The following is a 26,863-nucleotide window of genomic DNA, read 5'->3' on the forward strand; positions in this document are numbered from 1 at the left end:
TTTTGTGGGCGCAGCGAAGGGCTATTTTGTAGCACCAGAGGACGACTGGTACCAGTTCTACCTCCGTGGTGACGATCACGCCCGGCTGTGGATGAGTCAGGACGCGAACAAGGATAACAAAGTTAGTCACTTCAAATACTGAGCTTTTTTTTTCTTCTGCTTCGTCATGGTTGAACCAAGAAAGCTCCTCGGTTGAACACAGGATGTTCTCTACCATCCAAGATCCCTTATCAGTACTTGGTACCTCCCAGAAAAGAACGCGTAGTGACTGTGCAGTCCCAACAGCCCTCGTATTTTTTCTCAACTCTTGACAGTGCATGTATAAGCCGGTTAACGTGTTGAACTGGGTATGCACATGTGTCTCCTAGTTTCTAGGTCTAAGTTGATTCGAATTTTGATCTATAGACCCGATATATATATTGACTCATGATTTCAATTTTTCAGTGGGTAATGTAGGAAGGCCCCTGAGAAATAGAACAAATCGGGCCTGGACATAGCATCAAGCATAGTAAATACAAGAACTTTTTACAAGTTAGGGATCTCGTCCATACCCAGTTCAACACATTAATCGGCTTATACATGCACTGTTACATTTTGTAAACCTGTTAACGTAACACCGTTTACACTCCGCAGGCGATAGTGGCGTCGGTCATTGGATATAATGGAAACTGGTTTCAGGACGATGATCAGAAGAGCGATAAGATGTGGCTGGAGGGAGGGAAAAGGTAAGGAAAAATTTAACAATTCGGCTTAAATGATGTTTGAACTGTAGGGTTTATGATGTTTCTTAGTGTATGTTTGTAAGATACATATTATACTGGAAATATTTTATATCTGACCAGTACGATCGAATTGAGTATTTTTTTTTAAATTAAACGCTGTAAGAAAAGAAATGCTATATCATCTTTATGCGGACGTTTTGAATTGATATGGTCTCCCACTGAAATAAAAGTAATATCAGTATTACCAGGACCCATTCACTATCGACGTTTGATAATCATCGATCGTATACGTACTTGTCGGATAGTTGTGCAAATGTCGTTTTTAAAATTCAACCGCCTTCTTGCGAAAAGGGTATCTTAGATCATTGTTAGCCGTTGGTTCTGTCATGAAGCCCCAAGGAAAATTCAATGACGTCAAAGGTCATCAAAGTCGTAAGGCGGCCCTAAGACCAATGCGACAGCACCACAACCATAAACGAACACCTCTCTATTTCAGCTACTACATGGAGTTGGCGTTCATAGAGGACACAGGAGACGGGTACTTTGGAGTAGCCATGAAAAAGTTTAACACACCGTACACGTCACAACAGACTCCTTCTGCAAAGATGACGCAGCAGGAGGTGGAATTAACCGTGACAATTCGCGAAGAAGTGCAGGTATGAATAAAGGAATGATTCATTAGTAGAACATTAGCCTATAGGCCAGAATCAGTGTGACTAATGATAAAGTACAAGCTCTTTGGATGGCTGTTAAAATGCCTTGTGAGAAAATTAGTGCGGATGTTTATAACACACATACCTGTCATGACGTCATAGAACGCACTCGTACAGCATGTCAGGTCCCATCTAAATCACTTTCATTATAATGACACTAAACTCTTCTACTTCTGTCCTATAGAGAGTGACGCTGAGTGACTGGGCCACAGACACAGCAGTAAAACAGGTTCAGACCATCACCTTTGCCGGTACATTCTTCCAGTACAAACTGGGGTTGGGTGGCGCTTCCACAGGTAACCTTACACATTGTTACATACATGTATTAGTCACAGAATGTTAGCTAGGAGACAAACGTATATTGAATGAGGACTGTACCAGCTTTGCTGTATCTGATCGACCGGTCGTCTTGCGTACAGTCGTTTAAACGACTGCCTAAATGTAGATAATGAATGAGCATCTAGAAATCACCATCGAAACTAGATATTTGAAAACATGTACCGAAAATTTGGACCACGGGGAACAACTCGGTTACTGTCGCGTTAGTCCCGTCACGAATAAGCAAATGAGCACATGCCAATTTTTGCACCACAGACAGAAATAAATTGTAAGCTACACATCGAATGATTTGCATATTCGTATCAACTCATAGGCGACCTATGTGAAACCGAGCACACGTTTATCAACTTAAAAAACAAGAAATAAATCACATATTAGCCTACAGCAAAAGCCGTGAATGTTGTTACCTGGTCACAGGTGTGCTGTACAGCACAAGTGATCCGAATGCCGTGGGATCGGCCCTGAGCGGCCTGGTGACAATCTATCCCGAGATAGTCGAGGTCACCAGGACTGACACAGCTGACGGATTCGAGCTTGCTGTGGAGTTCCTATCTACCAGAGGTAAGTGATATTCATTTGCATCAACGATAGGCAAACCAGATCTACGGTTGTCCACACTACTGAAAAACAATTGCAGTTAAAACATTTTCAAGGAATTGCAGTTGTAGAGTATCTATAACACTGCAACATCAAAACACTGCTATTTTGTCAGCTATGCATTATCCGAAGATATGCCATGTTCGATACGTTTCAATCTCTTCGACGATGATTTGTACGACCAGGAAGTTTACAAACGTATTCCAAAGCGTTTACAACGTAGCGCTTTTCTCAGATCCCAGTTTTGTAATATTTTTTTTCTCTATCTTTCTTCAGGAAACTTCCCCCTGATTGAAGTGGAGATCTCCGGAGGTAACGCCACAGTTGCCGTCACTACGGAGGGGATACCATCGCTTGACACCTTTACATTAGAGGTGGATGGCGTACCATCTGATCCCATCGCCTTCGATGCCAGTGCAAACGATGTAAGTTACATGTAATTTACAACAGCTACTGTTGCAGTTTCATCGCGACCATGCTTTGCTGTTCAATTGTAAATGTCTTTATATATGATGAAAAAATAAGATATCTAAGATTCGTAGGCTAAAGATGTAAATTATAAATCCTATGCACTGGCTCAATAAGAACAACGTTCTTTAGAACGCCACAAACTTCTATTTTTGCGAGGTACTTTGTGCAAAGCGATCCGCAAACAAGAACAAGGGTTCCGAGACCTGATGTCTCCGTGTTTCATTAAAAAAACTACATTTGACCAAATGTATAGTAGTATAGTAGTTGCACGTCATGTCTATACATCGAGAAAGGGACAAGCATACACAGCATAGTCCTCTTTATGCAAATCATACATGTATTCGTTTTAGGTGAAAACTGCACTGCTGTCCATGTTTGGAACCCGGTGTCCCAGCGAAATCGTGAACCCGAATAATGCTATCACAGCTTACTACGAGGACTACGAAAACCGAGTTACTGATGGAGAAGCGTTCTGTGGCTTGGGGGCATCGAGTAATGTCTTTCTCTACTCCTCGAGCGCAGGTGAACCGCTCCGTATGGATATGTATCCGAAGGTATTCAACTTTCTGTAATTGGTAAAAACTTGTGAGTTTCAGCAATGTTTTATCACACTTCAAAATGCATGTATAAACCTTAAATATGTTCTTATTTTGTAGGACCACATGTTCACAAATACCAGTTGTTCACATTGTTATTCAATGGCTATCTCGAATTTTTGGTTGATTAGCCTGATGTCCTCAAACTATACTTTAAAAAAAACATGTAACATTCATGTGCTAATTGGCATCTGTGTTTCTCTGCAGACGTGCTTTGCATACAGGGGGTCTTCAGGTCTGAGTGACAAAATCAGGATCAAATTCTTCTACACAGACAGCAGTGGCGAAGAGCATCTAGGGGCTGGTGATTACACTGTGGGTCTAATAGGCGACTTGACGTACGTATTGTCATCGGTCCATATACTTGAATTTAAATCTTTTGTTCAATCATGTATCTGAAAATTCTTTCCGAAACAGCAGTTTTACTGTTGAAATGTCAATTTTCCCGTTAGTCGATTGTAGAAAATTATTATGAGATCACATAAGAATGAGTGTTGACCAAAGAAAAACAAACATTTTCTAGATAAATTAAAACTCAATTAGTTCTGCTTGTATGATCTTTGAGGTGCGATTAGATGAAAGGGTCACTGATTGCTTGCTTATCTATTTCGCTAATTTAGTGTTACTAAGTAATTTAGGCATATCGCACCAGTTTTAGTCAGGGGCAAAGCTGAAGGAGTTAGTTGGGGTGTCCATGCATTTTTTTTTCTTTGTCGGTAGGTGGCGCTACACCTGTATAGACCTTTACAGTATAGTGAATGAGGATCAGGCACCTCGGGGACGTAGAAACTTCAAGATGAGAGAGTTCCGCACGCTGGGGAGCACAAGTCAGCTGTACATTGACGAGGTCTTCATCGGGAGAACCTACACGGTGGACAACACAGAAGGTGCGCACGATCATGATATATTGCGAGTTGGATATTTTGGTAAGAAACTAAAATGTGAGTCAGCCAATAAACGATGATGTCACGCTGACGCAGTGGTAGGCAAAAAGCAGGTGTTAAGCTAAAGATTGATTTACATAATAACCTTACTAATACATAAGTAATTTCAGTCGCTTATTTGAATATCAATGTTTGATACAATCTACTGACGTCCTGGTAGGCAACAACCGTCCAATACACCGGATATAAACAACAACAGTGATCGCTCGTATTCCTAGGATATATCCTAAACCGGCTTAAACTATAAAAATCCCGAAGTCGAAGACCATCGTACCACACATATTCATAACTGAAAAACTTGTGAAACATTCTTATCACAATACAATTAATGGTTCTGCATGGTATACTTGATTTCATAATAATGATTGATGAGCTGTATGAATCTTAGCAGTAAACGCATGTGGCACTGATCCTATAAATCACGAAGTACATTCTGCTTTGATTAGCGGGCCTCATAGGGAACAGTATAGTCTGTTGAGAGAAATTTATGTATGACGTGTTGTTTTATCAGACATTATCGAGAACAGAGTTCCTGGAGCCAGGCCAGACGGAATCATCATCAAGGACTTGGAGGTGGTGGAAGTTGCTGGAGAAGAGTCAAGCTACGACATCACATTTGAAGCGGTCGTCAGTGCGTACGGGTTCCCGCTGCTGGGGGTCAGCGCTGCACAGGTGGGGCATAGTATAGCGCTAATAAGCCCACACACAGTTTCAAGTGAGCACTTGCAGCGACTTGAATTGTGGGTATTATGTCAAAGATGAAGGCCACTGAGATATAAACAAAGCAAGTCAGCACAATGTTATGCAGATCGAGATAATGATGGAGATGAGTCGACATAATCAATACCCCCAATTCCTGCCGCTGTGCTTGCGCACTCGTAACCGCGAGCTTGCTCGTCAAAACACTAGCAAGTTTTGGGTTAAAATCCTGTTACTCCAGATGTTAATTCACTCAACTTACAAAAGACTGCAGTGGGTGTGTTTTGAAATGATTGTTTTTCACGACTTAACCATGTGTTGTCAAAGTCAAGTCAAGTCATGATGTGTTGCAATCCCTCCCCACTGCTTCGGCCAAGATGCCAAGTGCAATGTTATGCAATGTTATCATCTAATCAAAGATTAAGTTTTGACAGCATCGATATCAGTTCGATTGTTGGATTTCCTCTTTTCTACCCGCAGGTCTCGACAGTAACTTCCAACAGCACAGCATACACTTACCCTTCGTACAGTGACACCCCACGTCCAGGGGTGACGATAGAGCGGATCAGTGAGGCTTCGCAACCCATTGGGGGGACATTTGCCGCCACGTTTAAAGAGAACGAAATTACGGGTGAGTTGTTTTAACTTAAAATGTTTTGTTAGGTCATCTTGAGCATCGATGCGGCTATTGACAACTGTAAATATGTTCACGTTGACTTAAGAATTACAGGAAGTGATAATTAGACATGCTATGTTGATTAAAACCTTATTTACATGAACAAAAACCATTAAAAGGCATACAAAATCTTGAGATATTTTTCAAGGAGGCGTGAAATCTTCAAACTTTTATAAGAAACTGTAATGAATGATGACTAGCAAACAACTCGACGTGAACTACTTTAGATGAGATATTTTGTTCGTACTATAATGCAAAATAACGGAATGTTCGTTTTCTAGACATTCCATACGATGTGACAGCTAGCGATTTCAAGAACCTGTTGGAACAGGTAGGCGACACTGGAGGCGTATCGGTGAGGCGAACGGACTTATCAGACGGATACAAGTGGATCATAGACTGGACCACCGTCGGCGGAGACCAACCTCTACTTCAGGTCCATGCTACATTCTTTAGAACAACTTTGGCTGGCTTTACTAGCTCCCCACTGTATATAGCCTCGTTGTACTATTATATATATAGCTAGTAGTAGTTTTTGGTTGACATACATTGTACCTTGTGCGATTGCTGAACAATAAATTTCATTCATTCATACAGTCAGGAAAATTTTGGCCCACTGAACGTGACAAATGTTGTACATACATGTGTATTATATCAACTCTCTAGTTACGGTCTATCAAAGAACTGTATCATTCATGTATAAAGCTACTTGCGTATGCGATTTTACATTATAAAAGAGAACGTGTCCGATAACGCGAAATATCGGATGCGATCTCGCCACGCTGTTCTCTCCTCGCGAGAGTACATTTCAAAATAGCGCATGTAACGTTTACGTTAATTGAAATTTGGAATACATTTCTTACTATTATCTCTGACACACACTATTATTCCTGACGTACAGGTGGACACAGCTGGCGTGACTGGTGAAGACCCTGTAGCGACCGTTAGGAAGACCGGAGAGGGCGGTATCTTCATGGTCCTTCCAGACGAATTTCTCCGAACGGCACACGACAAGCCGCAAGTACAAGTGATCATTAACCACGTCCCGTCATCCTGTGCGGGGGACTGTTCTTTCGAATGGAAGGCCGAGAGCACTCCTAGTGTAACCGGTGTCACCCCGTCAGAAGGTATGTATAATGGACCTTTCCTGTCGAACACCGTAAGCCCCGCCCCCTCTATTTCGAACACCTCGGGCAAAACTAGCGAAACTCGGGCAGAAATGGCGGCGAATGACGGGCCGCGGCCTGCAGGGAGAAACGGTGATTCGGCCTTCATGCAGCCAGATGACGTAACTAAGGCAGCTAAATAGAGATGTTACACATAGTCCACATCGTCGTAAGTCTGAAAAGTCCTGTTGGTGGCAGAACGCGCAAAGGCTGTTTGCAGTGGGGCCTTAGTTTACGCTCCATGCGGAAACACGACTTACGGCACCGCCTAAATTTGCAATCGACCGGGAAGTAAAATAAGTCGTGACAAGCACAAATGCGTCTGTTTAACGTTGCAATTGTTTCTGCTGCATAATCTTTGATACCTGTGCTGCATGCTCCACAGCTGTATCGGTGCAGAAATTGCAGTTAAATCCAAGCCTAGAGCTCGAAAACTTGGGGGAGGGGGAGGGGCAAATTGAGTTACATATTCCAACATGCAGAAGATCACTGTGACATTAATATAAGCACGTGAACGGACAATAACCACGTAGACGTAGACGTAAACAGTGGTGATAATTTACATAAGAGCAGGAGAATGAATATGCGAGTGAAATAAAAGAAAATCTTTTGCTGTATACGTACTTTGGGCATCTAATGAATGGCGTTACTTTCACTGATTACATAACGCGCTAGATTGCGTATCGTGTTACGGTGAAAATCAGCGCGACTAGGACAAAGATGGCCGCCGCCACCACTAAGTTGTCAGTTTTGCCCGCTGACTTTGGTTTAAGTTTCTTTGGCACCGAAACGCTGTCGCAGCGGGCCAAAGAAAAGGGATATGCTTTCTTCGTAGAAAGCTACGTAAACAGCGTAGAATTGTTCGAGGAGCAGGATGATGTGGTTGCTGTTCGGGCAAAATGCTTTCGGTCCATGCGGAAGGGGCAGGCGCCGCACACGATCAATCTGTTGGTAGGCACTGCAAGCCGGCTGCTGACAAGCAGCCGGTGCACCTGTCAAGCAGGGTACGTATACCTGTGACAGCGTTCGTTTTAGTTTCGTGTAGCACAGCTGCATGCATGCTCACGACGTAAACGGAAGATAAAAACACTCACGGAGAAGGAGGCAACTTGCAAGGACACGTAAAAGGTCACCGTGATAGAAATATAAGTACGCCAACGGAGAGTAAAAAATGTTTTAGAAACAACGACAAGAACAAGAGAACGTCTTCAATAAACTTGCAAGTATAATAAAGGGAAATCTTTTGTTGTGTATGTTCTTTGGGCACATATATAATTTTCACGGACTGATGTTACATAACCGTGAAAATGATAACGTTACATGTCCTGTAAAGTGTAACAGCCATCGCGGTTGGGGGGGGGGGGGCGGTGAGCTATCGTTTTACCGTGTTTATGTTTTCCGCTGGGATCCCTGACACTGCCTGAAAAAGCTGAAGCATACTGCCTAATAAAATGTGCTTTTTCGAAAGGGGTTTGGTAGATGCTAATAACGGTTGTTCAACATAATATGTTGTACACAAGCGTCTTATTACGAAAGGTCACTACGTTGGAGGGTTTTAATCCTTTCTCGTTCAATAAAAGTTGTCGCACAGTTTATCATTGTTGTGCTGCCTTTGTCCTTTATCAATATCATGCTCCATATCATGACAATAATTTTGTTCTTACACATAAACTTTCAGCCTGTCAGGTACCTGTGCACACGCACTGGCAGTCGTGTACACATTGAGCCACTTCCAACAACTAGGTCTTAAAGAAGTGCCAACTGATGCAAGTGTAACAAGTCTGCCACAGCAGTGGCACAAACCAAGGGGCAGAAAAATTCAACCAGAGAGTGTGACTGACTTGGTGTTGGCAAATCCAACTAAAACAATCAGGAAAAGGAAACCTGTTTTCCATCAAGAACAGGCAACTGCACACAGGTACTGTTGTAAAAACAGTTGAAAACAATACAAATACAGTTCGAAATCATTATTAATAAAGTTTATTGGAAATGAGAAAATGTTGCCATTTTTTTTCAAGTGCAGCCACCTACACAAAGATATGTTGAACTGTTGAAAATCAATACAAATACATTTGAAAAGCATTCCTAATAAAGTTTATCGTATAAAGTTGTTGGTGGAGACATACAAAAGTGTATTTGCTGATATCTTAGTGTCTCAGGTTCACTTACTAACACAGGTTATGTTTTACCGCAACTGTACAACAGCAAGTATCACACACAAGTGAATTAAATTGATGCAAAGAGCAGCATTCCCAACTGCTATTAGTACAGGGTGAATCGAAGAAAAAATAGTACATTTTTTCACAGTATTGTACAGCCGACAAAACCAGAGATTCGTCGCCTCAAAGTGCCAGGCACTGCACTAAGTTACCTCCTTACAGAGGACAGCCCTGAAGCAGACACTCCGTTGGGTAAAGTGCAGAGAGGCTCATCTTTGTTTTACCAGGTAATAATGATAAGACAACTATAAAAGTAAATTGCAGTTTGCTTTGTGTCAGTTTTCAGTGGCAACAGTCTTTGTGATAAAAGAAAATAAATGAAACAAAAACGTAATACTATCTAAAACAGAAAGAAAGCATTAGAATGGTAAGGTCAACGCATTATTCATATTTGCCATAAACAAAAAAGTGGCTGTGTTTCCGGTGCTCAACAAAGCAAAGGTAATGAAAAGAAACGTGTATCTTTTAAATACGTATCAGCAAAGGCCTTTTCGTTCCAAATCACATAAAAATACGTCTTCGAAACAAATTCCCCAGGGAATACTCAGATGATACCACTACGCATGCGTGTAAAAATTCCAGACATGCCTACGAAATTCTGGGAATTTTTGTCAAACGGTCGCACTCTATAACATTAGGCTCGCCCCTCAGGCGTCGCCAAAAACAACTGGTCTTTCAACGACAATGTCATACATGCTGTCTTCCTAGAAGTGTACGCAACAGGGTTAATACCTTCATTTGGAACAAGGAAACTGAAGAGGGACATAAAAGTAACATAGGTAAAACCAGTATAATACTGAAGTAAGTTCTTTGTACGAGAGCCAGCAACAACATTAAAACTAAACGCATGCTTTTTCAGTTCTTCATTCTCCCTGCTCAAGTCTGCACATTCTCTTTTCAGGTCTTCATTTTTCCTTCTCAGGTCTTCACATGTACTGTTCAGGTCTTCCTTCTCCCTTTTCAGGTCATCATTTTCCCTCTTCAGGTCCTTATTTTCCTTTTTCAGTCTCTGGATGGAACGTAGACTTGGAGAAGAAGCTGAAATACACAACAACAATGAACTATTAATTATTACTACCGTAATAAAAATGTATGTTAGATCTTCCTTTCTCCTCTCTGATGTTGTTGTGAGACTCTTGGGCAGGTGCTGTAAAGAAACAATGCATTATAAGCACTGACTCATGTTTAATTTAAGATTATCTGTTTTTGCATTCTGCAGCTGAACTGTTCCCCACCCAGGACCTGCCATGCTACAGCCACAGCATGTGGGAACACCACATTCCCACAGCCAAACCAGTCATGGGTCCTCCCTGACGAATTCTATGTCTGTAATAATATGTGTAACCTAACGGTAGAGGAGGCAGTTTCCCTTGAGGGGGCTACAGTAAAGCAATCAGAATGCCCCCTCTGGCATGCTGAGCGGCAGAAACGGGTCACAGCATCCATGTTTGGAAAGATCCTGAAGAGAAAAAAAGAGTACAACATCAAGTTCCTGACAGGCCTGTTTGGCACCAAGTCTGCCCACAGTGTCTCTCTTGCATATGGTAAGAGTCACGAAGCCCAGGCTAAGGAGGCATACATCCGCACCTTTGAGTCATCTTACCAAGCTGTTCATATTCATGAGTGTGGTCTTGTTGTCGACCCTTTCTTTTCCTTTCTGGGAGCCTCCCCTGATGCTAAAGTGTGTTGTGGGGCGCAGACTGGCATTCTTGGAAGTCAAGTGTCCCTACAGCGCTCGAAACATGACTGCCAAGTATGCCAGTCTGAACCTTCCCAACTTCTACTTGAAAGCAGAAGGGGACTCCTTGTCTTTAGATAGGAGTCATGAGTATTTCTACCAAGTCCAAGGGCAGCTCTTGGTCACAGGGGCACCCTTTTGTGACTTTGTCTGTCACTGTGTTGACACACACGTTGAGCGAATCCTCCCTGATGTGCAGTTCTGCCAAGATATGCTTGTTCAGTTGGCAAAGTTTTACAAGACACATGCTATGCCGTTTGTTCAGCGCATCACTCAAAATACCCATGTTGACTAAATTATATACTTGCTCAACAACAATCCCACCGGCAACTAGTATTTAGGAAAGTGAAAAGTAAAATGAATTGTGTTTCACTTACATCCTTCTGTGGGTGTTCCCTGCAGCTGACTTTCCTGTATGGGTGGGGTCAGTCTGGGCTTTTTGTTGCTGAAATGGATAAAAAAACACATGATACTAATTAATGTTGTCAAACAGTAGACTAATGGACATCTAAGCAGTTTCCTGTGTCTAATCCAACAACTCTTACTGAATAAGTTGCTTTTCTACTGAAGAAAATATGCAGGTAAAACTTGTGTGTTGCAGGTGATTTTGAATGTTCCTAAAAGTATTGCGAACCCTGCATATGACATAATGCCTGCACTAGTGCAGGTTTTCACCCCCCACCCCCAAAATTAAAAATGCTCATGTAACATTTGCTAAAGCACTAAAATATTTCATTTCACGGGCTGCTAATTCAAAGCCCTGTTGTGTTTCTGCTGCAGACAATATCTACACAGTTTTGAAAATCATCAGACATGTGTATTACTAGTAAATAATAGTGCAAAGTGTGTGTAGACTTTTTGTGCATTATGTACTTCTTTTATTTGTGTTTCACCTTACATGGCACAGACACAAAAGTGACAGTAAGTCTTACCACTCATTCTGCTGTACATGACGTTTCATTGGCGTCCTGACTGGCGCGGCGTCGGTGCCATCCGCTGGCTGCGGGTCTGGAAACCGTGTCGTTGGTCTGCCATCTTTGAAGTGCTGTTTGAGACATGTTTGATATAAGTTTGAAAATATCCACGTACTACCAAAAATCTTACAGCAGGGTACTACATAGGACCAGGAATAGAGTATGGGTCATATCTGGTGCCTGACAAAATACTGTACAGGTTTCCTTCCCACAAATAGCGAAATAAATTCAGGTAAATAGATTGTTGCATTTTGCAAAGGGGAGGGGGGTATTTTGAAGCGCCATAACATCCATGCGGTCATGGCGGCATTACAGCACTGCCGAGCGTTACGAGATAAAACAGGGCTATGGTGATATACTAGTAGTACAATATTCATTTCTATGCCCGTTTGTCGATGAAAGTGTGCTAAATTTTAGCCGATAACGTATGTGACACTGCTAAACTGCCTGCCTCACCTTTGATCATACGTTTGTGTCCTTCGTGATCTTCGTTACGTTGAGTTGCGAATGTGGACGACCACAGGCCTTAATCCATCTCATGCATGCATCCATGCGGGTCTTTGGCTTCGGAAAAGGGTAAAAACTGACTCCAGATACGCAAGTATACCGAAGTCACGGGTTCCGCACTGGGCGCCCAGTGCGGAATTCGTGGAGAAAATGGCGTCGGCACTCGGGGCCCAGTGCGGAAGAAACTTCCGCACAGGAATTCCAGTGCGGAACGGCTTTATTCGAGTGCTGAAGACCCGTCAGCACTGGAATTCCAGTGTCGAACTCCGCCCAGCACTCGGTTTCTAGTGCCGAACTCCGCCCAGCACTCGGTTTCTAGTGCCGATCTCCGCTCAGCACTCGGTTTCTAGTGCGGAAGGGTGGTTCAAAGGTCGTTCAGCACTGGTTACCCAGTGCGGAGGTCATTGAGCACTGGATAACCGAGTGCCGATCTACCTAAGTCACGGGTTCCGCACTGGGATTTCTAGTGCTCGGTGACTTTTCGGCACTAGAGGCCGAGTGCTAAGACCACTTCGGCACTAGAAGCCGAGTGCTACTATCATTTTAAGACCGTCAGCACTGGGTTTCCAGTGCTCGTGTCCTCCCATTTGTGATATACACATGTATATAGCCCTTGTTAGAGTAGTTTTGTACCACCTTTAATACGTAATGTTATCTGCAAACTATCGCCCCGAGAATAAGAACCTGCCGTTGCGAATCATTCGTTGTTACAGAAATACTTCCAGCTTTCACATCCATTAAAAATAAACCACAATGACAACTTTTTTCAATGTTTATTTCTTCAAGATTTGTGATAGATATAGCCCTTTTTAGAGTAGTACACAGACTAATTGTAGTTTTCTTTTGAAATACTTTTCTTCATTGTCTGACTTTAAATAGCATGTGCGTTCTGAGTTTGCTTTTGACAGTTGCGCCATTGTTATCGTAATAAATGTTGATTAGAAAGCTCTGAAAATGAATGTCCTTCAGACGTTGATCGAGATTGAAAATACGATTGGTTTAGCGACTGTATTTTTTGTTTTGAAATACCTTTCTTTGTATGATTTTAATAGCATGTGCGTTCTGAGTTTGCTTTTGACAGTTGCGCCATTGTTATCGTTATAAGTGTTGATTAGAAAGTTCTGAAAATGAATGTCCTTTAGACGCTTGTAGATTAAATGTTGTTTGGTTGGTTGCAATAGTAAGACAACTTGTGCAACAATGGTTTCATTTAAGGCACTTACGTTCTACAGTAATACTTTGATAAAGAATGTTTCAAGAAATTACAAATATCGTCGACTTCAATATTGTTGTATCTGACCAAGGACGTTATACTAGCATACTGACATACGAAGATAAGGCATGTCCCCTTCTTTCGACGGCGATCGTATCATGGCAACCACTGATGTGTACCTTTGACCCGGAACTGTAATGTTACCTCTCATTGAAAAGGCGATGAACATAGTTCTACAGAAATACTTATAGAATACAATAACATTACTAGGAATTACAACATATCGTCATCTTCATTACGTTGTATGAAGATAAAATGTATAAGGTACCCCTTCTTTCGACCACAATGGTATCGACTAGGGCTGGGTATCGGTACAGCGTACCGGTACAAAACCGGTTTTTCTTATTGGACCGGTCCAGAAAAACCGGACCTGAAAAAAATTAAATCGGATGTTGGACCGATAAGAAAATTAACATATTATTTCATCAGGCATTCACACGTTTTGGCGCTTGCAGGTGGAAGAAAATAACAAGAGCGAAGTAGAGTAGAGTTTATAGAAATTTCTACCAAGTTATACAGCCAATCGCACAGGTGCAAATAGCGTGGTAGGATTTTAAAACGCCAGTTTAAGTCTAATACTCCACCAAACAGATGTATTTGTAGTGAAATGGACCATTGGTATGAGTCATACTGAATTAGGTCCAGGTTCAGGTCCGGACCTGAACCTGATCCTTTGGACCTGAACCGGACCTGGACCTGAATTTTCTGTACCGGTACCCAGCCCTAGTATCGACCAATGCCATATTCAATTTTACCCTTTGGCCCGGAACTGTAAATAACGCAACGGAGGCTAGCTGTCAGCACTCGGTTTCCTGTGCGGAGTATTTGTCGTCACTGGTTTTCCTGTGCGGAATGTTTGTCGTCACTCGTTTTCTAGTGCGGAACGTTTGTCGTCACTCGTTTTCTAGTGCGGAAGTAGTCTCAGCACTCGGTTTCTAGTGGTGATTCGGGTTTTTCGAGTGCTGAAGCCGTCTCACCACTGGGCACCTAGTGCGGACGTATCTTCGGCACTAGACGTCTAGTGCGGAAGGCCCCTTCCGCACTAGACACCGAGTGCTGAGAGAGGAACCCGTGACTTCGGTAGTTTTGCTCCAGATACCCTTTCAGGGTACCTGGAGTCTGAATTGCAAGTCCCGAAACAACAGACTTTCCCCATTGAAACCTATGTAAAATGGCCGTTACCCAAGTTCTTGCCCGACAAAATGGCGGATGTCGCTTGGTGGAAATGGCGCGCTCTGATTGGTCAATCCGTTAGGTTTGATTGACAGGCCGGATTGGTCCATAGGCCTCTAGACCTGTATAAACGAACCCCATTGTTTACAATCAATCAATCCATCAATTGACTAGTCAACCAATCAAACTTTATTCACAGCACAAGAACTGTAACGAATACAATGTATGGAAAGTTCTTGAGTAGCACTAAACATTGAGTCTAATGTCTACGCATTTGCTTACCACAATACTTCAGAGGTCCATATGATTTATGCTTAAACAAACATGCAGATGCTTAAGCGTGCAGATAATTACTACAACTATCCCTTTTATATCTATTTTCTTCTGTGACACTAAGATATTATAAGTTGTTCTCTCATAATCATCCCACTTTGTTCGTTTAGGTTCATTCTTTGCTGGGACCGAAATTACAATTTCCGGAATCGGTTTTCTTCCCAACACCGACGGCAACACGGTCACGATCGGCGGAGTCGCCTGTGAGATCACGGCGGCAGCTGAAGACGAGATCTCGTGTGACGTGCAAGAAAACTCGGGTGGGAGTCACGTGGTCGCCGTGGTGGTTGATGGGAAGGGCTTGGCTAGCCACCCCACCGATGGGGAACTTGAGTTCACTTACACGGCTGAAATTTCGAGTATCAGTCCAACTGCAGGAAGCCTTGGTGAGGAGTATCTCATAGCGTTTTATTCATGTTTATATTATACCATGCATATACATATGCAAATATGGTACATTCTTATTTCTGTAAATTATAAGATCACATTTTGTCTCTACATTGTCCCATATTGAAATGATTTCCTTTATTTTTGTTTAGCCAAGGGAAATGAGCCTTTTAGTTTTCAATTTGAATCTATCATTTTACAAATTCTACATCAAAGAGTAAACTATAGTACAAAAGACGGTGGGCGGTATAAACATTCTGCCACTTTTGACCTAGGGTAAGGTTTAGGTGATTCGTCACCCGCTGGTTTACGGTTTAAACTGCGCACAGCACGAAATCTGGTATTTAAGCAAGCTTAAACTCAACGTAAACGCGACGTTTCTGCACCCTTTCCGCAACTTAACGACATCTATCCGTGAACGTAAAGGTTCCCTTTAATGTTACCTTTACGTTGGCACTTAAATGTGCGTTTCGGCACTCCTTCACGTGCCTTTCCGCAACTATTAGACGCTTAAAGGCGTCGTTAATGACAGTTTTTCGTAACCTATACGGGCGGAAAGCACGCGTTTATTAAGACCTTTCTGCACCCTTTCCGCAACTTAACGACATCTATCCGTGAACGTAAAGATTCCCTTTAATGCACTTATATGTACGTTTCGGCACTCCTTCACGTGCCTTTCCGCAACTAGTAGACGCTTAAAGGCGTCGTTAATGACAGTTTTTCGTAACCTATACGGGCGGAAAGCACGCGTTTCTTAAGACCTTTCCGTGATCTTTTGACCACATTTACAGTCGATTTCCGTCACGATTTCCCCACGTTTATGTGTCGTTTACACACCCTGAAAGGCACGTGAAGAAGTGCAGAAACGTACTTATCCGAACGCTTTCCGTGATCTTTCCTTGGACTATAGTTGTCATTTATTTTTAGTAAAGGCGGCGTAAGTTTAAACCTTTCCGCATCTTTAGGTAGGCTTTATGTGTTTTGTGTGGCTTAAATTGGAACTTTTGCATCGGGTATGCGTGTCTTATTTGGTGTGAATCATACCTACACCGGTATCTATGGCTTCGCCGTCTAAACTATCTTGTGATTCTAATTGTGGACTTGGATTGGTCGACCGAGGGAACAATCGGTGTACAATATCCATGCACGAATCTCCGCTACATTTAAGTCCACAATTTGGAGTCCAGTGTCGGGCGATACGCCTGGAAAGACGTCATTTCAAGCAACATAGTTCCATCTGGCCATCACATTAGAAAGAAAATCCGCTGAGATTCCCGAAGACGGGTACTGTTTTGTGATGAACAGGCCGTGCTCTCCATGTCTCCGCCAGCTATAATATGCTGATCAAGACGACACAGTCTTGAATTCACCCTGACTTGTGCCCCGTAAAGGTGTTGAAGACTCTCCAACATACTCCGTTTCCGGCAAGCCGTGAGTGTCCTATGGTTATGTCCGTTCCGTCCTGTAGTTCCGTTGGAATCCATTTGCGGCAAAGCCACGCCGATAATCCGTGTGTTGAAACGGGTCCAAGGCTCCTTCTTGACTTGTCCCGAAACAGACGCCCTGCAAACTGGTTTCTTCTATAAATTATGGCATATTCGTTAGATTTAAAAAACCCACCTTTGTCTGTCATTGGATAACGCCCTATCACATGACTGGCCTCTTCTGGGAGCTGCTAATTAGAAATTCAATGCCGCGTTGTTCGTTATTCATAGTTGACGGCGAATAAATTTGAATTTGAAAAACACCATCCCCTTTGTACGCTGTTTAGCCAAGGTTAAGCTAAACACAACTGTTACCACACTAGAAAATACCAGCCTTTCTGGGAGAACGTGATTATTGCTTGTAGATAATAAATGTTCTTCCAGATGATAAGAAAGTTTTTTTGTACAATTATATTATATAAACAGCAAACCCGCTATATTCCCATGATACGTTACCGGGTAGTGAGGACGCTATGTCGTCGGGATGCCAAGCTGCAAGGCACAGCCACCCGTGAGCGACATACTGGACAGGCCGCCCAGTACTTGTCCTCTTACCCTGAACGGGAACACGCCGTAATTATGACCACCAATCTTCGGGGGCATGTACACAGTGCTCCCGGCGACTGTTGTTTCCTTTCAACAAGGAGGTTAAATATTTAATTTCCTTGCTTTCAACGCTACCTCTCCAACATCTTTTCTGTAACTATCGATCTCCACCTCTGTAAAGAAAGTTCAGAGAGTTTTCTGAAAAGTAAGCTCAAAGGCAAAGGTAACGGAACGATATCGGTAACATACGATACGATACTACTGGAAAAAATAAACGCTACCTTTCCGACATCTTTCTTGCACCTGTACATAGCATCTTTTTGTGTAAAGTGAGCTCAATGGTAACGTTAAGACATTGGAAATATACCATATGTTATATTTATGTTTCACCCATGAGGATATTTTGATTTTCCTGGTTTCGTCAAACACGCTAACACAGAATGAGTTATTCAGGCGAAGTCGCTACTTTAGTGAACGGCGCATGTGGTATATTGAGCGGAAAATACTTGTAATTTGGTAAAAGCAATGCCTCTTTTAAGAGTAATAATTAACGCTACCTTTCCGACATCTTTTTTGCACCTATACATTCCAAAAATTGTATCTGCTATATGTAAGTTTTAACCAAGAGTAAATGTTGCTTAAGTTGGTTGATTGATTGATTGATTGATGGATTGATTGATTGATTGGTAAGTTGGCTGGTCTCAACACGTTAACACAGCAGGGGCTATTCAGGCGAAGCCGCTGCGTTAGTGAGGGCGCATGTGGTATGTTGAGCGGAAAATAATGCCTCTTCTTCAAATAATGATTAACGCTACCTTTCGGACATCTTTTTTCCACCTCAGCTCAAATGTAACGGAAAAACATCGGAAAGATTGTATCTTTTATATGTAGCTTTCACATAGGACGAGATTTGCTTTTCTTTGTTAAACTTAACACGCTAACACAGCAAGAGCTATTCATTTGAAGCTGCTGCTTTAGTAAACGGCGCATGTACTATATTGAGCGGAAAATACTCTTAATTTGGTAAAAGCAATGCCTCTTCTTCAAATAATGATTAACGCTACCTTTCCGACACCTTTTTTCCACCTATACATAAAAGGGTGGAGGTTTGCTTAAACCTCCCCCCTTTTATGTAAAGTCAGCTCAAATGTAACGGAAAGATATCGGAAAGATTGTATCTGTTATATGTAGCTTTCACACAGGATATTTACTTTTCTTGGTTAAACTTAACACGCAAACACAGCAGGAGCTATTCATTTGAAGCCGCTGCTTTAGTGAACGACGCATGTGGTACGTTGAGCGGAAAATACTCTTAATTTGGTAAAAGCAATGCCTCTTCTTCAAGTAATGATTAACGCTACCTTTCCGACACCTTTTTTCCACCTATACATAAAAGGGGGGAGGTTTGCTTAAACCTCCCCCCCTTTTATGTAAAGTCAGCTCAAATGTAACGGAAAGACATCGGAAAGATTGTATCTGTTATATGTAGCTTTCACACAGGAGGAGATTTTCTTTTCTTGGTTAAACTTAACACGCAAACACAGCAGGAGCTATTCATTTAAAGCCGCTGCTTTATTGAACGGCGCATATGGTATATTGAGCGGAAAATACTCTTAATTTGGTAAAAGCAATGCCTCTTCTTAAAAATAAACGCTACCATTCTGACATCTTTTTTTGCACCTATACATAAAAGGGGGAGGTCTCCATAGACCTATACTAATAAGAGTATGTAAATGAGATCAATTGTAACGGAAGGGCAATGAAAAGATATCATCTCCTATTGGTAATTTCCACCTTAGAGAACCACGAAAATAAAAAAAGGCGAAGGTCAACTGATTGTATGTGAACGTATGGTCGGTTCAAAGCCTGTAGATGTTTTCTGTACATAAGCAATACCCGTTTCATATACGGCACATATAAGGATGCTTAAAGGTTATGTAAAGATATTACATGTATTTAATCTGCCTTAACGAATACGGAAAGGTTACGGAAATGTAAAACCATGGTTTCCGTGGTCTTTACGATACCGTAAACTCTGCGGAAATATTTTCCCACCTTTAGGCTACATTTAAGTATCTCGGAAAGTATGCTTAAATATTCGTTTTCGTGCTGTGGCGTGCGCACAGCAAGATGAGTTGTTGGTAATTTGTAATATTAACATGGTAGTATCAGGATGAAGGCCTGTAACGTATAAGCAGTTCTTGTCATTTTCACACGCGTTCAGACCTGTTTTGTTCATGTCTCAGATGCCCTCAACATTGACATATTACCCACAGTGCATCTGACTTCGCATGCGCAAATCATTCTGTGAATCTGCTTATTCAGTGGAAAGATGGAAACTGTGCTGGAACCAAATTTTACCTCTGTTCTGAGTGACACCATTTGCCTGATTTGTAGGAGGAACAGTGTTGACCATCAGCGGTCATGGGTTTGGAGAAGCCTATGTTCCGTACGTGGGGGACCAGGAATGCGTAGATGCTACCATCACTTACACTGACATCACCTGCACCGCTCCCCCTTCTGTAAGTATCCTAACGTTACCATATAATTGAAAACGTTTTAGTTGGTGGCGATGCTTAAAAAACTTTAGTGCAACGCCATCTTGTTTTTGCTAATTCCCTTCTATGTGATTTCATCAATTAAAACACTTGTCCCCCCATTTTATGCTTTTACGATGTATAGCTGACTATACTAGTAGTCCAAATATGATGTTGAAATACATGTGACAGTGCTGCATCAGTTCAGAAATCTAAAAAGAGACTGCCACCTACTGACAGGCCTTATTTTTCAAGACTGTATTCGGAAACACAACATTAATTTTCATAGGTTTAAGCACTCGACATAACGCCTGGCCAATGACATATAAATTATGTAAACACCGAATACACTACCGAGTGAGCAACGCGAATGAGATGGTTTGAAACTCTGCATGTCCATGTGATGCTCACATGCCGTACTACGATAGGCTTCATGAATTATAATACATATTTCTACTATGAACTGCAGTCTACAGCCGGAGCAGTATCAGTAACAGTCGACCAGGGCGACAGCGGAATCCTCACTAGTGGAACAGACTTTGAGTACGACTCCTCTCTGACTCCAACCATCACAGGACTGAGCTCCTATGAAGGCACTGTTGACGGTACTTAAATCATTTTCGAAAAAAATATTCTTCTTATTCATAAGGTTTTGATAGCATAGGATGCATTTTGGATAATAGGTAAAAGGCGAAGGTTCCTTACTAATAATTATTCTTTTTTTAGTAAACAGTTTACATTAGCATATGCAGCAGGCACATTGTTTATTCTTTTGCATTAGGCATTTAAAAAAACCTTCTGTCAAAAATGACGTAATTGGGGGGTTACAAGTCGAGCCAAATATGTAAAATGGTTCATGGTTTCAACTACGCGTACACAAAGAAATGCATTTTGGATAATAGGTCAAAGGCGAAGGTTCCTAACTTATTCTTTTTTTTTGTTAACAGTTAACATTTCTTGTTTAGGTCTTGATTAAAACATTGTTTTTATGTCTCAAGACTTTTTTTCCTTTGATAAGTTGGCGTAATGGTTGACATGCGCAGTCAAATTAAAACTATGAAGCACATGCACAGATTTGGCGAATAGAATTGCTTCATTCTAAATTTTGTTATTGTAGGAGGAGACGTCATCGTGATCTCAGGGACCAATTTCGGGTCGGAAGCTTCGTCCGATGACGCTGTGAAAATAGGAGACGCCACGGCAGAGATTCTGTCCTACAGCGATACAGAGGTCACCATCCGGGTCCCTGCGCAAGGTCCAGGATCGTATCCCATCTCCCTCTCCGTCGATGGAAACTTTGCCGATGTTCAGTTAGTAATACCAACTTTTCCAATAGCAATGCCCTATAAGAAACACACACAATGCTAGTATCAAGAGTAGATTTGTTATATCTTATGCCTAATAAAGTATTTTGAAATTGAATCAAAATTCCTTAATTTTCTCAAAGCATTGTATTTACCATGTATAGATTAATTGATAGTTACATATTATTAAACATTGTTATGCCATGCATGTTGCATTCCATACAGTTGGTATGGGTTGAAACAAAAGCATTGGAGTCTCTGGAGTCTTATAGTTTTAGTATTGTCCTATATCTTGAAACCCACAGCAAGATGGCTGTCTTGAAATTGTACATGTGTACACGTTTGTAGCAACCGATGCTGTTGAGAACTTGAATAAGATATATCAGTTTAATCCCTTTTTCTGTTCCTCTTTAGGACAAATAACATACAAGACATCACGTATGCGCTCAAGGTCACCAACGTCTTTCCGCGGTCAGGGTCCTTCCTAGGAGGTACAACAGTCATCATCACTGGGGAGGGCTTCAGTACCGACAACACCAGCGTGGCGTTTGGTGACGTCAGCTGTGACGTCACATCTGCCACCTACACAGAAATCCAATGCGTCACTGCCACGTCAGCAAAAGTACACAAGGTCGACAACCTGGGGTCACATCCAAGTGAGAAATATTTCATTGTCTATATTTTTGTATGTTGGGTCTTCTCTACCGTAATTATCAACTTTGGCAATTCAACTGGAAATGTGTAAAAGCGATTGACCTATGGGTGTCTGGATGTAGGAGGCCAATTTCATAATATTTGCATTCGTTGTCAAATAACAAGTGAAATTTACGAAGAAATAGAGTTCCGTGACCTCATATCTTCTGCCATATGATGTCAACCCCCACGATAGGCATTATCAATATTTCTCCTTGATTATACGAACACCGCACTAATTTTATCTATTATGTAAATAAGGTCGTGCTTTACATAATTTATGTTAAACCCCTTACTAACAGCTTATGGACGAGGATACGCTTGGAACCCTGCACTGTTGAACATAAACGAGGGAGACACTGTGCAAGTGAAGTGGAACACACCCGGTACTGCTGTAGGAGTGGGTTACCTGGTGCAACAGACAGACAGCGCTAGCGATACGGACTACGATGGACAGGGATTTAGAAGTGGGCCTGTAAAAACACCTTCAGGTTTGTCATTGATTCAATACTGTCGTACGAAATGCGGTGCCAGTGTAACAGCGAATCCGGCCTTCTTAACCTGGGATTCGGTCTCCGGAGGCAAATTAACCGTGAACTAGTTGGCAAATTCACCGTGACACCGGTACCATAACACTTTTTCACAAAGGCAATCGCTGAAAATGAAGTAAAAACCATGAATACTGTTTCAAAACAATACGTCCTTGTTTGGTAACTTAACGTTATTACAACAATCTGTGACGACATATTGTCTTTAAGTAATCCTACGGTTACAGCCCTAGACAGTAGAGTTTGTGTTATCTATTTGAAAATGTGCCTGAACATACATATCCTGTTTGTGTTAAGTAATAGCATTTCCCGTGAATGGTCCTAGGTTCGTTTGAGCACACCTTTACCAGCGAGGGACAGTACTTCTTCTCGAGCGGACCCGTGGACCGGACTGGGAGAGTACACATGAAGGGGGTCGTCAATGTGTCCCCACCCACTAGCAATGTACAAAAGCTACGTCTGTCCGTCAATGGCTACGAAGCGGAATACGACGTCAACTCAGGTGAACCAGCGTTACCACATTCACTGATAACTACTAAGTAATGCAAAAAATTTACAGAGAATCTAAGTAAACAAATCACCTGTGTGTCTTGGTTAGATGCTTTGAGGGTGGTGCCAATTTCCTTTTCTATAGCCCCCGGGATACACTTTTGTGCAATCAATGCAGTAAGAGGGGGTAGCTGTGCATCCACAGCCAGATTATAGTGTGCTTTATTACCATACTCATCATTGATGCTTAGTGCTAAGCAGTACGTAGCACTTCTAAATATTTACGTTTTTGGTATGATTCTTGTCCAGGTATTGAATCTTCGCCCTCCCGTAAGCAACTTAGCGACCAATAATATGGTTTTGCATGAATGAAACTGTGAAAATATCATCATTCCTTAGTAAACTGGCAAGTAACCACATGCAAAGTAATCTTGCAATGAAGGCATAGTCACTGATAGTGAGAAAAAAGCAACCCAGTTGTATGTATATATTTACAAAACAAATTGGACAAATCGAAGCTAAATGTTGGCGATGCCGAACTAGAACAAGCAATTGAAAAGAAACTGTTCGATACTTTCTGTATTGTACATTGTTTGACTTTGAGCTGTATTGAATATGATACACATCAAATATGTTAAGGTAGGGTTTCCTTTCGCATTTCAATACCCCAGGTGTTGCAGACCCGGTAGATGGTAATGCATGTGCAGGTGAGACAAGTCAGATATCAGGATGCACATCTCCACCCTTTACGACGCCTTCAGGTAATGATGAGTTCTACTTCTCATTCGATCCTTGTTACACCCCTGAGATAACCTCCATCAGCCCAATATCAGGAACCATGGATGACGTCATCACCGTCAATGCGTCAGGACTTGGATCAGACAGCTGTATGAACGAGGTGACGGTGGCAGGGTTCCCGTGTACGTGTCAGCTGGACACCGCGGACTCCATGTCCTGTACCATCGACCCGCAGGACGCCATGCCTGTCGCTACGTACAACCTTGTGGAGCTGAAGGTCAACAACAGAGGAAACGCTCTCAACACGCTGCCGACCGTGGAGGAGAGAGGATACGTCCTCCTGCCAAACATCGACTCCATCTCGCCTGATGTGGGTTCCATGGTGGGCGGCACCTTACTCACCATCACGGGGTCCGGTTTCACCTCCTACGGTATAGAGGCGTCTGATATTGACATCAGGGTCGGCGCGCTGAAATGCCCCATCACCGAACACACGTACAACCAGATCGTCTGCGAAACAGCGCCCATCAGTCAAAACAAACGGTCGGCTGACAGTGACATTAAGAGGGACATCAGTATCACTATGTCTACTGGTGGTGGCCCCGTGAACTTCGCCTGCTCGTCCGGAGACTGTTCCTTTACCTACTCCGAGTCAGCCACGCCTACAGTTACAGATGTTCAGCCTGTTGAAGTGTCGGGAGCCGTCACACAGCTGTCAATCACCGGATCCGGATTTGGCACTGACTCCGCTGACGTTTCCATTGCTGTTGACGAAGATGACGTTTTGTGTAACATCACCACGATCACCGTTGACTACATCGAATGTGACCTTGGGCCTGTGGAGGTCGGGACGAAATCTTTCTCGGTACACGTACAAGGCAAAGGGAACGCAGATTCTTCAGTGACGTCGGTAGAAAGTTTGGCCACTATCGAAGACGTCACTCCATCGGAGGGCAGCATCAACGGCGGGAACACGGTAACCATAACAGGAAATGGATTCGTCGCCGGTAACACGGTCGTTCTGATTGGTGGAGAGCCTTGTGACATCATCGAGGTCACACGTCTCGAGATCAACTGTGAGGCACCTGCTGGAGCTGCACCTGGTGACGTCACATTGCTCGTGACATCCGATGATGTAGATTATCCAGTGCAACAGTACAGCTACTCAACGGACCACACTGCTGAGGCCATTTCCGTGATTCCGGCGGCGGGGAAAACGGGAGACACCGTCACCATTGCCGGAAGTGGATTCGGTGACGTGGCTGATGACGTCACGGTGACCATCAACGAGACAGAATGCAGGTAACTATGTTTACTTGTTTTTGTTCAACTGAATTCCGGCTTTCAAGAAATGTTATAAATCGTCCACCCTATAGCTAACATCTGCTTAAATGTAATCATCGTCTTCATGGTGTTCATTCTTTTATCTAGCTAAGTCAAAGGTTATTGCAGAACAATCACAACAGATACAATGTACTAATCGCTAATTACAATCGATCCGTAGATTCTATGTGATGTTGATTAAAGACGTAATCTCGTATTGCATGTCTATATTACAACATAATTTTTGATACTCCTAACTCTTTATTTTATGGTTTCATCAGCTCTCTCAGTTGTGAGTCATTCAGGCACAGAAAACATATAACTGGTAACAAATAGAGTTGACTAACATTATATTTTTCTATCTTCAGCATCACGACCTTCTCAAGTACGCAAATTGAGTGCACGGTTGGCCCTCACTCAGCCGGTACCTTTGGGATCGAAGTCTTTGTAACTGGCAAGGGCTGGGCTACATCATCTCTGGTGTTCGACTATCAGCTGACTGTGACCTCCACCTCTTCCACGGAAGGTACCTCATCAACTTCTAAAAGCTTGTTCATTACGTTTAAACCCAAACGGTAGTACAGTAAAACCCAAAAGGTTTAGACTGCAAATCTTAAGGGCTTACATATTGCCTTCAAATCAAAACGAAAAGGTAGAACATTTAGATTTACGGTAACGCATGCAAATCCAAGCATAAGCAACTTAAAGTCCAAACGGCAGCACCTTCAAATGGTAGTACATTTGAATAAACGGTAACACAGAAAATCCAAATGGTACCAGCTACCAATCCAAACGGTTGCCAGTTGCAAATAAGAGTTCATATATGTGAGAACCATGTTTGTAATTGACTTAACAATTGACTTTGTACCATACAGGGAGCTTTGGAGGCGGTCAGGTCTTGACCATTGACGGGACAGGGTTCGATTCTGAACTGACCAGTGTCACTGTTTGTGATCAGACGTGCGAGCCAACAGCCCCGCCCCAACCCGGGCAGCTTACTTGTGAGATTCCCGCAAATGACGGTAAGAATGTTGTTCAGATGGGTCACTGATTTATCGTACCTGTACAAGTACTGTTTGTAGTTTCTTTTGTGTCCACGTGCAGTGCAAATGTAGAACGACTTACGAAAATCGCTGTACTTTTGTGGCGCGGTCACATAGGTCTGTGATCGTCGTAAGATAACTAACTTCTGGCATTTTTGAGGGCAAAAATGTACGTCTCCTGCAAAGTTCAACTGTCTTGCCTCTTGCCCGGCTAGACTTTTGGTACATAAAACTCTGTTTTGGATCGATGTTGGTGGTTGGTTTTGTCGCGGTCTGTTTGAAAATCCTATAGCATCAAAATCGTACGACGATCGCACGACCAATGTGACCGCGCCATAAGTTAGCATGGTGGTAGATACGATGTTTGTTCTGTGCAGGTCTGTCCTCTGGAACGTTGGCCTGCGATGTGGAGGTGTCTGTCGGAGCCGAAAGTGTCCAACAGAACGCCGCATACACCTACAGGAGCAGCCTGACTCCGACCATCACCGAGGTGTCCCCCAGGCGAGGTGGAACTGCCGGCGGTACAACGGTCACCATCACGGGGACGGGCTTCGGGTATGTACATCACGAGAAATGACTAACAAAATACATGGATAAGAAGATTGTCTCCTTCAGAGTCCGAAGTTTTGAT

At 42.6% G+C, this 26,863-nt stretch overlaps 2 protein-coding genes across 3 annotated transcripts in view; one reads left to right on the forward strand and one right to left on the reverse strand.

Moving 5' to 3' along the window:
• LOC118423278 (fibrocystin-L-like) overlaps positions 1-26,863 on the forward strand; it is a 45,636-nt gene that overhangs the window by 14,871 nt on the left and 3,902 nt on the right. The window contains exons 14-37 of one of the 2 annotated variants that reach the window (XM_035831367.1): positions 1-121; positions 634-725; positions 1,219-1,378; positions 1,620-1,731; positions 2,192-2,335; positions 2,648-2,796; positions 3,193-3,396; positions 3,646-3,776; positions 4,159-4,325; positions 4,894-5,054; positions 5,562-5,712; positions 6,039-6,193; positions 6,659-6,884; positions 15,251-15,526; positions 19,955-20,079; positions 20,564-20,699; positions 21,212-21,404; positions 21,813-22,054; positions 22,394-22,582; positions 22,965-23,141; positions 23,800-25,168; positions 25,558-25,715; positions 26,065-26,211; positions 26,610-26,787. In XM_035831367.1, coding sequence (XP_035687260.1) covers positions 1-121; positions 634-725; positions 1,219-1,378; positions 1,620-1,731; positions 2,192-2,335; positions 2,648-2,796; positions 3,193-3,396; positions 3,646-3,776; positions 4,159-4,325; positions 4,894-5,054; positions 5,562-5,712; positions 6,039-6,193; positions 6,659-6,884; positions 15,251-15,526; positions 19,955-20,079; positions 20,564-20,699; positions 21,212-21,404; positions 21,813-22,054; positions 22,394-22,582; positions 22,965-23,141; positions 23,800-25,168; positions 25,558-25,715; positions 26,065-26,211; positions 26,610-26,787 — 5,163 coding nt within the window. The remainder of the gene's footprint in view (positions 122-633; positions 726-1,218; positions 1,379-1,619; positions 1,732-2,191; positions 2,336-2,647; positions 2,797-3,192; positions 3,397-3,645; positions 3,777-4,158; positions 4,326-4,893; positions 5,055-5,561; positions 5,713-6,038; positions 6,194-6,658; positions 6,885-15,250; positions 15,527-19,954; positions 20,080-20,563; positions 20,700-21,211; positions 21,405-21,812; positions 22,055-22,393; positions 22,583-22,964; positions 23,142-23,799; positions 25,169-25,557; positions 25,716-26,064; positions 26,212-26,609; positions 26,788-26,863) is intronic. The other variant, XM_035831368.1, reaches the window with a different exon arrangement.
• LOC118423336 lies at positions 8,881-12,574 on the reverse strand. Its single transcript, XM_035831460.1, has 4 exons — positions 12,311-12,574; positions 11,813-11,925; positions 11,258-11,325; positions 8,881-10,180 (listed from the first exon to the last, which is right to left on the reverse strand). The coding sequence occupies exons 2-4, from the start codon at positions 11,839-11,841 to the stop codon at positions 9,777-9,779; spliced, it is 501 nt and encodes a 166-aa protein (XP_035687353.1). The 5' UTR covers positions 11,842-11,925; positions 12,311-12,574; the 3' UTR covers positions 8,881-9,776.

The sequence above is a fragment of the Branchiostoma floridae genome, chromosome 9 (assembly GCF_000003815.2).
Source record: "Branchiostoma floridae strain S238N-H82 chromosome 9, Bfl_VNyyK, whole genome shotgun sequence".
NCBI classification, from domain to species: domain Eukaryota; kingdom Metazoa; phylum Chordata; class Leptocardii; order Amphioxiformes; family Branchiostomatidae; genus Branchiostoma; species Branchiostoma floridae.

Excerpts from the sequence above, each read along its gene's own strand:
- LOC118423336 (XM_035831460.1), bottom strand. The coding sequence starts at position 11,841 with ATGAAACGTCATGTACAGCAGAATGAGTG. Across the intron at positions 11,326-11,812 it reads CATGTACAGCAGAATGAGTG|CAACAAAAAGCCCAGACTGA; the intron begins GTAAGACTTACT and ends TATCCATTTCAG. Across the intron at positions 10,181-11,257 it reads GGGAACACCCACAGAAGGAT|CTTCTTCTCCAAGTCTACGT; the intron begins GTAAGTGAAACA and ends TGTGTATTTCAG.